At 41.1% G+C, this 14,533-nt stretch overlaps 1 protein-coding gene and 1 non-coding gene across 2 annotated transcripts; one reads left to right on the top strand and one right to left on the bottom strand.

The window, feature by feature from the left end:
* Nucleotides 1–2,489: 2,489 nt before the first annotated feature.
* Nucleotides 2,490–3,422, bottom strand: OR6B1 (olfactory receptor family 6 subfamily B member 1). Its single transcript, XM_019959603.2, has one exon. The coding sequence runs from the start codon at nt 3,420–3,422 to the stop codon at nt 2,490–2,492; it is 933 nt and encodes a 310-aa protein (XP_019815162.2).
* A 5,278-nt stretch (nt 3,423–8,700) lies between these two features.
* TRNAV-AAC (transfer RNA valine (anticodon AAC)) lies at nt 8,701–8,773 on the top strand. The gene has a single exon. It is a non-coding gene; the product is annotated as a tRNA-Val (tRNA).
* Nucleotides 8,774–14,533: the final 5,760 nt, after the last annotated feature.

Below are 14,533 nucleotides of genomic sequence, written 5' to 3'. Positions count from 1 at the left end.
AAATGTCTAAACTAGAATTATTATACTACAAGTTTTACTTTACTTCCAGTATTATTAGCCTTCTTCATGTAACATGCTACTCTGGTTCTCACTACAAGCTCCTGTACTCAGTACGTGTTTTGCCTATAAAGCTTTGCCTGACACAAAAATAAAAACAATCCTTTAAGTAAGAACACTTTGTGCTGCGTACTGATTAAGTACTTATATTTACTTATCTTCAAACCAATGCAACAGAGTAGGCTCAGTTATGAGCCTCATTTTACAAATGAGAAAACAGACACAGAAAGACTAAAGTTGCCCAAGTTTACACAGCAGGAACTAGTTTCAAAGTGGGAACCCAGAACCTGTGCTTTTCAGTCACTGCATTTTATTTAGCATGACTGTCTAACTTCTCATTATTCAGGCTTTGTGTAAAATATTACCTCCTCATAGGCATTCCTAGACCATTGTTACTAAAGTATTCCATCATCAACAAGTCTACAAATAATAAATACTGGAGAAGGTGTGGAGAACACTCCTACACTGTTGTTGGGAATGTTAATTGGTGTAGTCATTCTGGAGAACAGTATGCAGATTCCTTTAAAAGCTAAAAATAAAGCTACCGTATGATTATTTTTAAATGAATGTGGTTATGTTAAACTTCATTTTAATGTGCATTTCCTCACTTTATGTTTTTTGTAAGGGTTTATTACTTGGTGCTTATTTTATATTTTAGACTATAGAAATGATGTTAGACAAAAAGCAAATTCAAGCGATTTTTTATTCCAGTTAAAAATAGGTGATAAAGCAGAGGAGACAATTAGTATCATCAACAATGCATTTGGCCCAGAACTTCTAACAAATGTACAGTTCAAGAAATTTTGCAAAGGAAATGAGAGCCTTGAATGTGAGGAGCATAGTGGCCGGCCACCAGAAGTTGACAATGACTGACTGAGAGTGTCATAGAAGCTGATCCTCTTACAACTATGTGAGAAGTTGCCGAAGAATTCAACGCCGACCATTCTATGGCAATTCAGCACTTAAAACAAACTGGAAATGTGAAAAGGCTCTATAAGTGGCTACCTCATGAGTTGATTGAAAATCAAAAAACAAAAAATCATTGTTTTAAAGTGTTATCTTTCTTCTATAAGCAAATAAGGTAATTATATGAATCAATATGGGGCGTCACAGGTGGCGCAGTGGTAAAGAATCTGCCTGTCAATGCAGGAGACATGTGTTAATCCTAGAATCACGGAGATCCCCTGGAGTAGGAAATGGCAACCTACTCCAGTATTCTTGCCTGGAAAATTCCATGGACAAAGGAGCCTGGCAGGCTACAGTCCTTGGGGTCGTAAAGAGTTGGACATGACTGAGCACACAGTACTCACACAATAGAACATTTAAATTCGTACTGACATCAGCATGTTACATTGAATACAGTTTAAAGTATAGCTCCCTTTGCCTTTGTCAGAACTATGAACAAAGAGTAGGCATATCCATATGCACTTCTGCAGGTGTGTGGGCTCACTTTATCAAAAAGGTAAAGCTTACATGGGTAGGGTGTCAGATAAGGAAGGAGGAGAGGAGAGAGTCACTGTGGTATAGGATGAAAATCTGTTAATTCCCAAGACCGGGCTGGCTACTTGTATATGAGGTAAGAGAGTGAGGCCAGAGGAAGTAAAAGAAAGCTGAAGAGGACTGAGAGAAGACTGAGACCAGAAGGAAAGGGGACTATGAGCACAAGCTTCCTACAGCAAGTAATAAATGTGATGATACTCATTTACTTCTCAGCGATCATGTGTTCATCCACTGGAGGATACAAATAAATATGCTGTGACTGCTAGGAAGGAAATATGAAGTTCAACACAAAACAACTGAATAAGTTATATAAGAAAACCAAATGTAAACTATAAAAGGTACAGTTCACTTATAGGTGACACCTTGCAGATAACAGAAAGGACTCCAGCTAGTTTGAAGCAGAAGGGTATTTTAATGCAGGGAAATGGGTGTTTACAACAAGTGTTGAAAGAGGCTAGAGACTGTTCCTCTAGTCTTTGCCACCGAGATTGACTCCTGGCATCAAAGCCACAATGGGATTATTAAAGGAGCAGCTACCTCTGTCTCAGTCAGGAAGCAGAGAAGTCAGGAAGCCATCACCAAATCTGATTCCCTGGAGAGTATAGTACTTGCTAGATCCTAAAACAGCTAATTCATATGCTGCCATCTCTCTCTCCCACTCAACTCAGGAATTTACTCACAATCTTAGAAACCCCATTTTGGATCACAGTCAAAGAGAACACACTGTTCAAAGGGCATGCCCTTAAAACACAGCCCACAGGCGCAGATGTAGATCTCAGGACACAACCAAGAGCCGGTGGTTAATGTGGATCTGGTGAGGTCACATTAACATGAGTAATATGTTAATATCCAGCTGCAGCAAAAAGGAGAAAGGATGGGGGTTGAAGAGCAGGCTCCAAATCAAATTACTTCATCTAATCACTTGTAACAGACTAGTCAGATCTGGCCTGGCAATAAGCCAGCTTCTTCACTGCCTCTTTGACCTCTCGGTTCCTTAGACAATAAATGAAAGGGTTGAGGGCAGGGGTGACAATGGCATAGAAGATGGAAATAACTTTGTTCATGTTGAAGGCGTGAATGGCTCGGGGCTGGGCATACATGAAAATTGTAGCTGAGTAGAAGATGGTGACCACCACGAGGTGGGAGGCACAAGTAGAAAACGCCTTCTGCTTGCCCGTGGGCATGCGTAGAACGGTGGCCAGGATGCATCCGTAAGACAGAATAGTGACAGTGAGCGGGAGGAGGAAGATGACCAGTGCCAGGACAAAGTCCACCAGCTCAGCTGTGGACATGTCTGTGCAGGAGAGGTTAAGTACTGGAGAGATGTCGCAGAAGAAATGGTTGATGACATTAGGGCCGCAGAAGCTGAGGCGAGAGATGAAGTATGTCTTAGCCAAGGAGATGCCAAAGCCAATGGTCCAGGAACCGAGAGCCAGGCGGAAGCAGAGCCCATGGCTCATTATGGTGGGGTAGTGTAGTGGGCGGCAGATGGCCACGTAACGGTCGTAGGCCATGGTGGCCAGGAGCACGCATTCCGTGCACATGAGTGCAATGAAGAAGTAAAGTTGTATCATGCAGTGAGCGAAGGAGATGCTTTTGCTCACGGACCAAAAACTAAACAGCAACTTGGGTACAGTCACAGAGATGTACCAGGTCTCCAAGAAGGACAAGTTGGCCAGGAAGAAGTACATGGGCTTGTGCAGTGGCCGGTTCTGCTGCACCAACAGGATGATGGTCACATTTTCAGCCACTGTCAGAATATAGGCCATGAGGAATATGAGGAACACTGCTGCACGCATGCCCCAGCTCCCAGGGAACCCCACCAGGATGAACCTGGTGACCCGTGTCTGGTTTTCCACTTCCATATTGGAAACACAGGGCTTAACTCTCCTGGGAGAAAAAATTACTGGTCAGATTCCACGGTCCATTTGGAACCTTCCATCTTTTGCCTTCTTTGACTAGTAACAACAGTAACATCATTTTTAATAGTGCATTATAGGTTAGATCATACACTGGGTACATTATGTACACAATGTAATTTGATTCTCACATAGTCTTTTTATACATCTTAGTAATGAAGAAATTGAGTTTTAGAGAAGTATTAGTAACCTACCACATTCCCACTGGTAGCAGGGCAGGAATCACATTCAAGTCTAAGTCTAAACACCATGCTGTATCTATTACCCTACACTGCCTTTCACAACCACATCCAAATTAAACAGTATCAAACAACCATGTTCCACATTACCATTGCCAACTGTGAAGGATACACCTGGCCTTCCTGGCCTACCACCCACCCAGAGCGCTGGAAGTTCTGCCTTTACAATGCTTTTCCCCCTGTACTATCCAGGGAGACAGAGTGAAACCTGTCATTGTCTGCGAGGTACATGAGACGGTGAGGTGGGGAGAGTCAGGCTTTCCAGTATTAAAAACCTGGACCTCAGTCGTAAATTGCTATATGAACCTTAAAATCTTATCATCTCCAAAACCCAATTTCCTCTTCTGCAAGTGCAAATATTAATATTCATTTAGCTTATGTCAATGTGGATCAAAACCCAAATGAAATAATGTAAGTAAAATTGTATATAAAGTAAAATTTATAAACATATAAATGACAGTAAGTGTGAAAGGGCTCCTCTCCCATCTCAGGGCCTTAAAAGATAAGATGGGCTCACAGGAGCGAGGAGAGTGACTGCTGTGGACCAGGCAGAGTAGGAAGTGGACATGAGCTTCTTCTTGTGGACACTGAAGTCCTTGGGGGTGGAGGTAAAAGTCTCTTGGAGGAGATTTTCTTTAATCAGCAAATAATAAGAAATACATAATAAAATTTGAGACCTTTTCTATGAAGGTTAAAAAACAGAAATGATACACGTGTGATTGGGGAATGCCTCTCTGACCTCTGAGGAGGTGATATTTGCACAGAGGAGGATGCCGGAGGCCCAGCCTTCTGAAGAGTGAGGTGGGAGAGAGCTGCACTGAGATGAGGCCATGCCTGCTGTGATGGAGGGAGAAGAAATGAGGACTAGTGGGGAAAAGCAAGCAGGGCCAGCACATGTAAGACCCCACAGCTCATAACAGGGGATCTGAATAGTGGTCTAAATACCATGAGAAGCAAGTGAAAGGCTTAAAGCTGAATAGGAGCAGAGTATGACTCACGCTTGGAAAGATCGCTCTGACATTGCAAAAGACTGTGGGAGTGGGAGTTGTGCAAGAGTGGGAGTTGTGAGATTGCTGGTGGCTACTCAAAGGTGACGGTGACCTTGAAAACCTTGTTTCATGGAAGTGAGGGGACTCCAAATGTATGTTAAAAGCATCTTTAATGGTAATTGATGGATTAAATATGGGAGGAAAGAGAAGAGAGAAATCAAGGAGGAATTCAGGTATATGGCTCACTATATGGAAGTGATGCCATTTACTGTAATGGGAAAAACTTTGGTGTTTACAGACACATTCCTCATAGTTGAAGAGATGGCAATGGGCAAGAATCTGTTAGGGTTTTGTTCTGATGAGTTTTAACATGAAGCCTGAACAATATTCCAGAATATTGTTCAGAATATTGAACAGAATATTGTTCAATATTGTCCAGAATATTCTCTAATTTATCAGTTATTACTAGGGGCTGGGAAATTTGCTAAGTACTTTTCAAATATGCCGTTAAATACACAAAACAAATAAATGAGGCACTGTTACTCTAATTTCACAGAGGACACTTTAGTTTAGACTGATTAAGTAACATTTCCAAGTTTGAGAGTGATGAAACCAGAATTAAAGTGAAGACACCATCTGTCTGACTACAAAAGCACAGCCTCAACCACAATGCTGTCTCACATATAGATAAGGAATACCAGATTTTTCACTCAACACAACTTTTTAAATATTTAAAATGTCTGATAATTTTAGGAAATATTCTACAATTGTACTGAAATTTCATTATTGGCACAGGCTATTAAAGATGAGCCCAAATTTTTACAAATGTGACAGACTGCATGTTCAATTACACATATGAAACAGAAATGAATATATAGAAATGCTTGGTAAATGTATCAGAGGAGAGAAAATCATTACAATAAAGATAAGTTTGACAATAAAAATGTTAGAGATATTTTAGACAGATGAAACAGAGTGAACAAAGGCAAAGAGATATGAAATAGCCTGACATTTTCAGGGAGGCATCTCATTAAGACCTATTTCCTCTGTGAGTGGGAAAATTATAAGTTAATAAATGAATAGAAACATAAAGAGAAAAGGGGGATGGGAGAGAGAGAGCAATGGCCTAGGGAAAGAGAAGAAGAGATAAAATAGTGTTAAGGACCAGATTGTAGATTCCTTCATATGAAATGCTGCTGCTATGTCACGTCAGTCGTGTCCAACTCTGTGCGACCCCATAGACGGCAGCCCACCAGGCTCAGCCGTCCCTGGGATTCTCCAGGCAAGAACACTGGAGTGGGTTGCCATTTCCTTCTCCAGTGCATGAAAGTGAAAAGTGAAAGTCAATTCGCTCAGTCGTATCCGACTCTTAGCGACCCCATGGACTGCAGCCTACCAGGCTCCTCTGTCCATGGGATTCTCCAGGCGAGAGTACTGGAGTGGGGTGCCATCGCCTTCTCCTCATATGAAATATTAAGGTATTTAAGAGTTATTCTATATTATAGACAATATGCAATCATTGAATGTTTTCAGCAGCTGATAACATCCTCACATTGCACCCTGGTTTTTGTTATGGGGGGCATGGATTTGGTTGGGTCAGGGTTGCCAAATCAGAGATTAAAGCACTAGTTGGAATACAACTTCATAGCCAACAAAGACACACACAAAGAAAAGAAAAATCACCCCAGTTATAGCATTTATTAAAGAAAAGAAGACAAACATACGCAGACATACTTGTTCACAAGTTATATGAGTAAATTTACACTCCTAGAGGAGGCTCAACAACCACAACAGATTTCCTTATTTCTCACCCACTAAACGAAGGGTGCGAGCACTAACCATTGCACATGAATAGGAGGACTTGACCACATGCGTTTTCAATGTATGATTTTACCATAAACTTTGTGGACCTTTACACTCATGGTGGTTTTTACTCCACTACGGTGTACTCAAATTTGTTACCCCCTCATTTGAGACTTTTACCAATGATCCAGAATCAAGCATTTTAGCTTCTTCTCTCCATTCTTGTGCCTGTTGAGTGTACACTTCTGCTTAACTCTGTCTGGATTCTGTACAAGGGTAGGATCCAAGTAATCCAGATATGATAGAAACATAACCTCCTTCCCTGTCAAGACAGCAGCACTTTTTGTAGCCACCATCACAAAGAAATTGCCAGGAAGATGCAGCAGCAAAATTGCTGTCAGAAGGCATAATAAGAAACTGCAGGCTGGGATCAGAGCCTGGGGTTTTCATTTCTGACCCAATATCAAGAGATACCCCTCAAACGTAGTAGGAGGAATGTGCTCTCTGCATATCTGGCTGTACTTAGAGTTCAAAAGACGAGATTATGACTGTGACTGATTGCTGGAGATTGAGAGTGGATAGAAGAAAGACGTGTGACAACAGAATTAAATGTTTGGTATTTAAACGTCACTGTGCCATATGAACCTGAAACAGAGCTGAAATTTCATTATAGGCACAAGCTATTAGAGATGAGTCCACATTTTAAGAAATGTGACATAGATACATATTCTATCATACATGTAAAACAGAAATGAACATACAGAAATGCTTGGTAAATGTATCAGAGAGGAGATAATCATTAGACTGAGTCCTAAAAAATAAAATGATATTCTGAGAAGGGACTCTTACCTTGGCTCAGCAGCCTCTAAATGGCTGGGATATGAAAAGAAATTCTTCACTGATTCTAAAATAGGAAGAAGTAGAAAAGAAAGATTCAGGTATTGGGTAGATGTGAAAAGCACACTCTCTAAACATACAAAGGGTGAATGGCCACAGGTTACCCAGCTGCTTCCAAACTGATAGTCAGGACTAGAGGAGAGGTGAGCCCTGGACACTGGGAACACATTTGGGCCTGATGTGGCTCCAGGATGGCTCTCCCAGTATCCTGGGGCCAGAGCACCCATTGCCTTCCTGCAGGAAGCTGCAGTGGTCTTAGGCGCACCACACTGTGAAGATCTTTGGATTCTGAGAGCTTTATACGGTTTTAAGACTTGCCCTACATCTCTGCAAACACCCAGGAGAAAAGCACTTTGACAAGGCAGTTCACGTCTCTTGTGGGAGCCATGGGAAATTTCTATTTGCCTATTGTGGTAATCTAACTTATTTTATACAGTATTAGTTCCAGAGGGGAAAGAAATCCATGCTTTGAAAAGAACCACCTGTGAATTTAGTCTTTGCTGAAGCACAAAGAGAAAAAAAAATTACTACTTTTAAATCTATCTGTAGATTTTCAGGATGGCCTGTGGCTCAGATGGTAAAGAAATTGCCCGCAATGCAGGAGACCCGGGTTTGATCCCTGGGTCAGGAAGATGGCAACACACTCAGTATGCCTGCCTGGAGAGTTCCATGGAAGAGCCTGGTGGGCTACAGTCCATGGGGTCGCAAAGAGTTGGCCACAACTGAGGGACTAACACTCATTTTTCATAGATTTTTCAATTATTATTCAATCTTCAGTTACTTAAAACAGGACAATCATATCAGTACTCCATGGGAGATACTAATATCTAAAGTAAACATACTGCTACATTTCAGTAAAATTTTAAATAAAGGTTTTTGTTTAAATGCTTCTGCTGTAATTGTGTGCTAAATAAATTTATCATAATGGGATCATTACTTCGTCAGCTGCCTTTGAGAACCACTTGACCAGTATTTCATGTTCTAGGACAAAATTTTAGTTTACTAAAATCACTTCTCTGAAATCTGAAGAACTCTTAAATAACCCTCACAGAAGCAAAAGCTGTCTAATTCATTGGGGTTTCATGAAATGAAAACTGGAGATATTAGTAGTTATAAGGAATTCAGCCCTCCAATGTGTCTATGATAATTAAACAGGCTTTAACACAGTTTATAGGGCTGAAGTATGAATAGAGATCAAACAGTGATAACACCCATATACTGGACTACTGCTTAGCAATAAAAAAAAAAAAAAAAAGAACTGTCCTTTACCATTAAAAATCTAGACATAACATGCAGGTTTCCGTGGTGTAGTGGTTATCACATTCGCCTAACACGCAAAAGGTCCCTGGTTCGAAACCAGGCGGAAACAACACTGGTAGGCATCCTTATTTTGGGCCTTCCCTGAGACTCAGACAGTATAGAGTATGCCTGCAGTGTGGGAGGCACTGGTTCAATCCCTGGGTTGGGAAGATCCCCTGGAGAAGGAAATGGAACACAACAGATACAAGATGACAGCTGAAGGGCCTCAGGACCTGAGGGAAAACAGGACAGAGAGTGAGTTCCCTGGGTTTCCTTAACGCTTCCCACATACCCTGGACAGAGATCTGCAAAATTATCCAACCTGCAACTGCCAGCCAATACATATATATCTCCAAGAAAAGACTGTATAGCTGAATTCTAGAATAAGATAGTGTCAGTGTGTCATGGAATATAGCCAGTTTGTATCTCAAGAACTCCTCCTACCTATTTGAGATCATTTGTATGGAATTCTGACGCTAAGCATCTTGTGTAAAGACACAGACACAGTAATTCATAGAACACTCTGACGATAGACATTCCCAATCTTTGGAGGAGAAGCGTGCTCCCGTTCTCAGTCTCCCTGGCACACTGCCACCACAGCAGGTGGCCAGAACCGGGTTAGCACAGATACTGTCTGGCGGACCCTCTGTCATTTCTTTCCATTAGTGCCCGCCACATCATGATATATTTAAGATCCATTTGGGAAAACTGTCGATGATATCAAATGATACATTTGGGGGGATGTCAGTTGTTCTAGGATTTTAGGATAAAAGGATTCAGGATAAATAGGATTTGAAAGAAGTGTCTTATTTTTAGTTGTTGCAATTTAGTTTTTATGCTTCAGCTCTATTAACTGTTCTTTACCACTAGCACCACTTGGGAAGCCCTTGAAAGTAAGTGAAAGTCTCTCAGTTGTGTCCAACACTTTGTGACCCCATGGACTTTAGCTTGCCAAGCTCCTCTGCCCATGGAATTCTCCAGACAAGAATACTGGAGTGGGTTGCCATTCCCTTCTCCAGCAGATCTTCCCAACCCAGGGATCGAACACAGGTCTCCTGCATTACAGGCAGATTCTGTACTGTCTGAGCCACCAGGGAAGCCCAAGAATACTGGAGTGGGTAGCCTATCCTTTCTCCAGAGGATCTACCTGACTCAGGAATCAAACCAGGGTCTCCTGCTTTGCAGGTGGATTCTTTACCAGCTGAGCTACCAGGGATACCTTTTAAAGCCCTTATTCCCTTATATACATCCTTTCCCAGCCTCTTGCTTCCCAGTCTTTTCAGTCTGGTTGTTGGCTGTCTTGACTCTTAACCCTAGCGTTAGGCTGCCATACTTTTGCCTTTAAATATTTTCAGCAAATGCCACCTGGAAAGCCATCCCAGTCCTGATAATACAAGTCCTGAGTCAGTAAAACAAAGGCCAGCCTTTATGCCAGCTCTTCAGGTAGCTGCCAGACATGTTGAAACAGCCAAAATTCTTTGAGTAAGGTCCAGATTAGTGTTTTTTACTGGCAACCTGCACCAGGAGTATAGACTGTAACTTTCATGGCTGTCACAAATTTGGGAGGTGAGAGGTAATAAGTGGGCAGCTGAAATGCCCCAGTATATTTTACTGTAATGCAGCATTTTCAGTTTTTATTAATCTTTCCCCTTTTGTAGTCAGTTTTTTACCAGATTCCAGAGTTCTGCAAAGGTTAATTCCAAAAGTTTTTGCCAGCTTATTGGCTGTTTTGTGGAGAAATAAAGTCTTGGAATTCCCTACTCAACAATTTTCAGTAATGTTTACAAAAATATCATTACCTTAAATATGTATATAATTTATATTTATTTATATAAATATTTATACATTTAATTAATCTACATATTTAAATACCAACCCCATGAACAGTATGAAAAGGCAAAAGGATAGGATACTGAAAGAGGAACTCCCCAGGTCGGTAGGTGCCCAATATGCTACAGGAGATCAGTGGAGAAACAACTCCAGAAAGAATGAAGGGAAGGAACCAAAGCAAAAACAATACCCAGCTGTGGATGTGATTGCTGATGGAAGCAAGGTCAGATGCTGTAAAGAGCAATATTGCATAGGAACCTAGAATGTTAGGTCCATGAATCAAGACAAATTGGAAGTGGTCAAACAAGAGATGGCAAGAGTGAACATCAACATTCTAGGAATCAGTGAACTAAAATGGACTGGAATGGATGAATTTAACTCAGATGACCATTATATCTACTACTGTGGGCAAGAATCCCTTAGAAGAAATGGAGTAGCCATCATGGTCAACAAAAGAGTCCACAATGCAGTACTTGCATGCAATCTCAAAAACGACAGAATGATCTCTGTTCGTTTCCAAGGCAAACCATTCAATATCATGGTGATCCAAGTCTATGCCCCAACCAGTAACACTGAAGAAGCTGAAGTTGAACGATTCTATGAAGACCTACAAGACCTTTTAGAACTAACATCCAAAAAAGATGTCCTTTTCATTATAGGGGGCTGGAATGCAAAAGTAGGAAGTCAAGAAACACCTGGAGTAACAGGCAAATTTGGCCTTGGAGTACAGAATGAAGCAGGGCAAAGACTAATAGAGTTTTTCCAAGAGAACACACTGGTCATAGCAAACACCCTCTTCCAACAACACAAGAGAAGACACTACACATGGACATCACCAGATGGTCAACACCGAAATCAGACTGATTATATTCTTTGCATCCAAAGATGGAAAAGCTCTATACAGTCAGCAAAAACAAGACTGGGAGCTGACTGTGGCTCCGATCATGAGCTCCTTATTGTCAAATTCAGACTTACATTGAAGAAAGTGGGGAAAACCACTAGACCATTCATGTATGACCTAAATCAAATCCCTTGTGGAAGTGGAAGTGAGAAATAGATTTAAGGGACTAGATCTGATAGATAGAGTTCCTGATAAACTATGGATGGAGGTTCGTGACATTGTACAGGAGACAGGGATCAAGACCATCCTCATGGAAAAGAAATGCAAAAAAGCAAAATGTCTGTCTGAGGAGGGCTTACAAATAGCTGTGAAAAGAAGAGAAGCGAAAAGCAAAGGAGAAAAGGAAAGATATTCCCATTTGAATGCAGAGTTCCAAAGGATAGCAAGGAGAGATTAAAAAAAGCCTTCCTCAGCGATCAATGCAAAGAAATAGAGGAAAACAACAGAATGGGAAAGACTAGGGATCTCTTCAAGAAAACTAGAGATACCAAGGGAATATTTCATGCAATGATGGGTACGATAAAGGACAGAAATGGTATGGACCTAACAGAAGCAGAAGATATTAAGAAGAGGTGGCAAGAATACACAGAAGAACTGTACAAAAAAGATCTTCATGACCCAGATAATCACGATGGTGTGATCACTCACCTAGAACCAGACATCCTGGAATGTGAGGTCAAGTGGGCCTTAGGAAGCATCACTACAAACACAACTAGTGGAGATGATGGAATTCTAGTTGAGCTCTTTCAAATCCTGAAAGATGATGCTGGGAAAGTGCTGCACTCAATATGCCAGCAAATTTGGAAAACTCAGCAGTGGCCACAGGACTGGAAAAGGTCAGTTTTCATTCCAATCCCAAAGAAAGGTAATGCCAAAGAATGCTCAAACTACCACACAATTGCACTCATCTCACATGGTAGTAAAGTAATGCTCAAAATTCTCCAAGCCAGGCTTCAGCAATATGTGAACCGTGAACTTCCAGATGTTCAAGCTGGTTTTAGAAAAGGCAGAGGAAACAGAGATCAAATTGCCAACATCCACTGGATCATGGAAAAAGCAAGAGAGTTCCAGAAAAAAACATCTATTTCTGCTTTATTGACTATGCCAAAGCCTTTGACTGTGTGGATCACAATAAACTGTGGAAAATTCTGAAAGAGATGGGAATACCAGACCACATGACCTGCCTCTTGAGAAACGTATATGCAGGTCAGGAAGCAACAGTTAGAACTGGACATGGAACAACAGACTGGTTCCAACTAGGAAGGAGTACTTCAAGGCTGTATACTGTCACCCTGCTTATTTAACTTATTTGCAGAGTACATCATGAGAAACACTGGACTGGAAGAAGCACAAGCTGGAATCAAGATTACCGGGAGAAATATCAATAACCTCAGATATGCAGATGACACCACCCTTATGGCAGAAAGTGAAGAGGAACTCAAAAGCCTCTTGATGAAAGTGAAAGAGGAGAGTGAAAAAGTTGGCTTAAAGCTCAACATTCAGAAAACGAAGATCATGGCATCTGGTCCCATCACTTCATGGCAAATAGATGGGGAAACAGTGGAAACAGTGTCAGATTTCATTTTTTTGGGCTCCAAAATCACTGCAGATGGTGATTGCAGCCATGAAATTAAAAGACACTTACTCCTTGGAAGGAAAGTTATGACCAACCTAGATAGCATATTAAAAAGCAGAGACATTACTTTTCCAACAAAGGTCCATCTAGTCAAGGCTATGGTTTTTCCAGTGGTCATGTATGGATGTGAGAGCTGGACTGTGAAGAAGGCTGAATCACCGAAGAATTGACACTTTTGTACTGTGATGCTGGAGAAGACTCTTGCGAGTCCCTTGGACTGAAAGGAGATCCAACCAGTCCATTCTAAAGGAAATCAGTCCTGAATATTCATTGGCAGGATTGATGCTGAAGCTGAAACTCCAATACTTACGCAAAGAGTTGACTCATTGGAAAAGACCCTGATGCTGGGAGGGATTGGGGGCAGAAGGAGAGGGGACAATAGAGGATGAGATGGCTGGATAGCATCATCGACTCTATGCACGTGAGTTTGAGTGAACTCCAGGAGTTGGTGATGGACAGGGGGGCCTGGTGTGCTGTGATTCATGGGGTCGCAATGAGTCGGACGTGACTGAATGACTGAACTGAACTGAACTGATACATAAATGTGGGCTCCCCCAGTGGCTCAGTAGTAAAGAATCCACCTGCAATGCAGGAGACCTAAGAGACTTGGGTTTGATCCCTGTGTCAGGAAGATCCCTTGGAGGAAGACATGGAAACCCACTCCTGTATTCCTGTCTGGAGTATCCCATGCACAGAGGAGCCTGGCCAGATACAGTCCGTAGGGTCACACAGAGTAGGACACAGCTGAAGCGATTTAGCTCGCCCACACGCACACACGCATACTTTACATATTATCTTTGCATCTTTCAACCTTGCCGAATTCCATTATCAATTTCAAGATTTTTGTTGTAGAATCCTAGAGATTTTACATGTAAATAATAATGCCTCCTGAGAACAAAATGATTCTATTTGTTTTTTTCTAATTTGCATTTCATTTCTTTTTCTGGCCTTATCCCTTTGGCCAGAATTTCCAAATAAGAAAACTGATGATCATGGACATTAAGCATTGTTCTCAATGAGAAAATGATTCCACTTTTTGCTAATAAATATTGATGTCAGCTGTAAGTTATTTGTATATACATTTTATTGGGTTAAGAAGTTTCCTTCTATACCTAGTTTGCAAAGATTTTTTTTATTAACATTAATAGTTTTTGCCACCTATTGAAGTGCTAAACTGGTTTTCCCTTTTAGTCTATTGATACAGGGAAATATATACAGTGATTTATTTTAAGGTGTGGAACTAAATTAACTTATAAGCTACTATATTTTTGCAAAGTATGGGATTTTATTTTGCAATATTTTTAGAATTTTGTGTGGCTGTTCATGAGTGTTATTGATCTGTGGTTTCCATTCTATAATGTCTTGGCTTGGTTTGGTGTGAGGGTAATCCTGACTTCATTAAATAATGTGGCGTTTACTCCTTTTCTATATTCTGGAAGAGTTTAAGCTAGTATTAATACACA

Source organism: Bos indicus, chromosome 4 (genome assembly GCF_029378745.1).
Source record: "Bos indicus isolate NIAB-ARS_2022 breed Sahiwal x Tharparkar chromosome 4, NIAB-ARS_B.indTharparkar_mat_pri_1.0, whole genome shotgun sequence".
In the NCBI taxonomy this organism is placed as follows: Eukaryota; Metazoa; Chordata; class Mammalia; order Artiodactyla; family Bovidae; genus Bos; species Bos indicus.
The sequence above is the reverse complement of the archived record's forward strand: the minus strand, read 5'-3'. Positions and strand labels throughout refer to the sequence as shown.

Bases quoted from the DNA above. Each gene is read 5' to 3' on its own strand.
- OR6B1 (XM_019959603.2), bottom strand. From the start codon at position 3,422: ATGGAAGTGGAAAACCAGACACGGGTCACCAGGTTCATCCTGGTGGGG.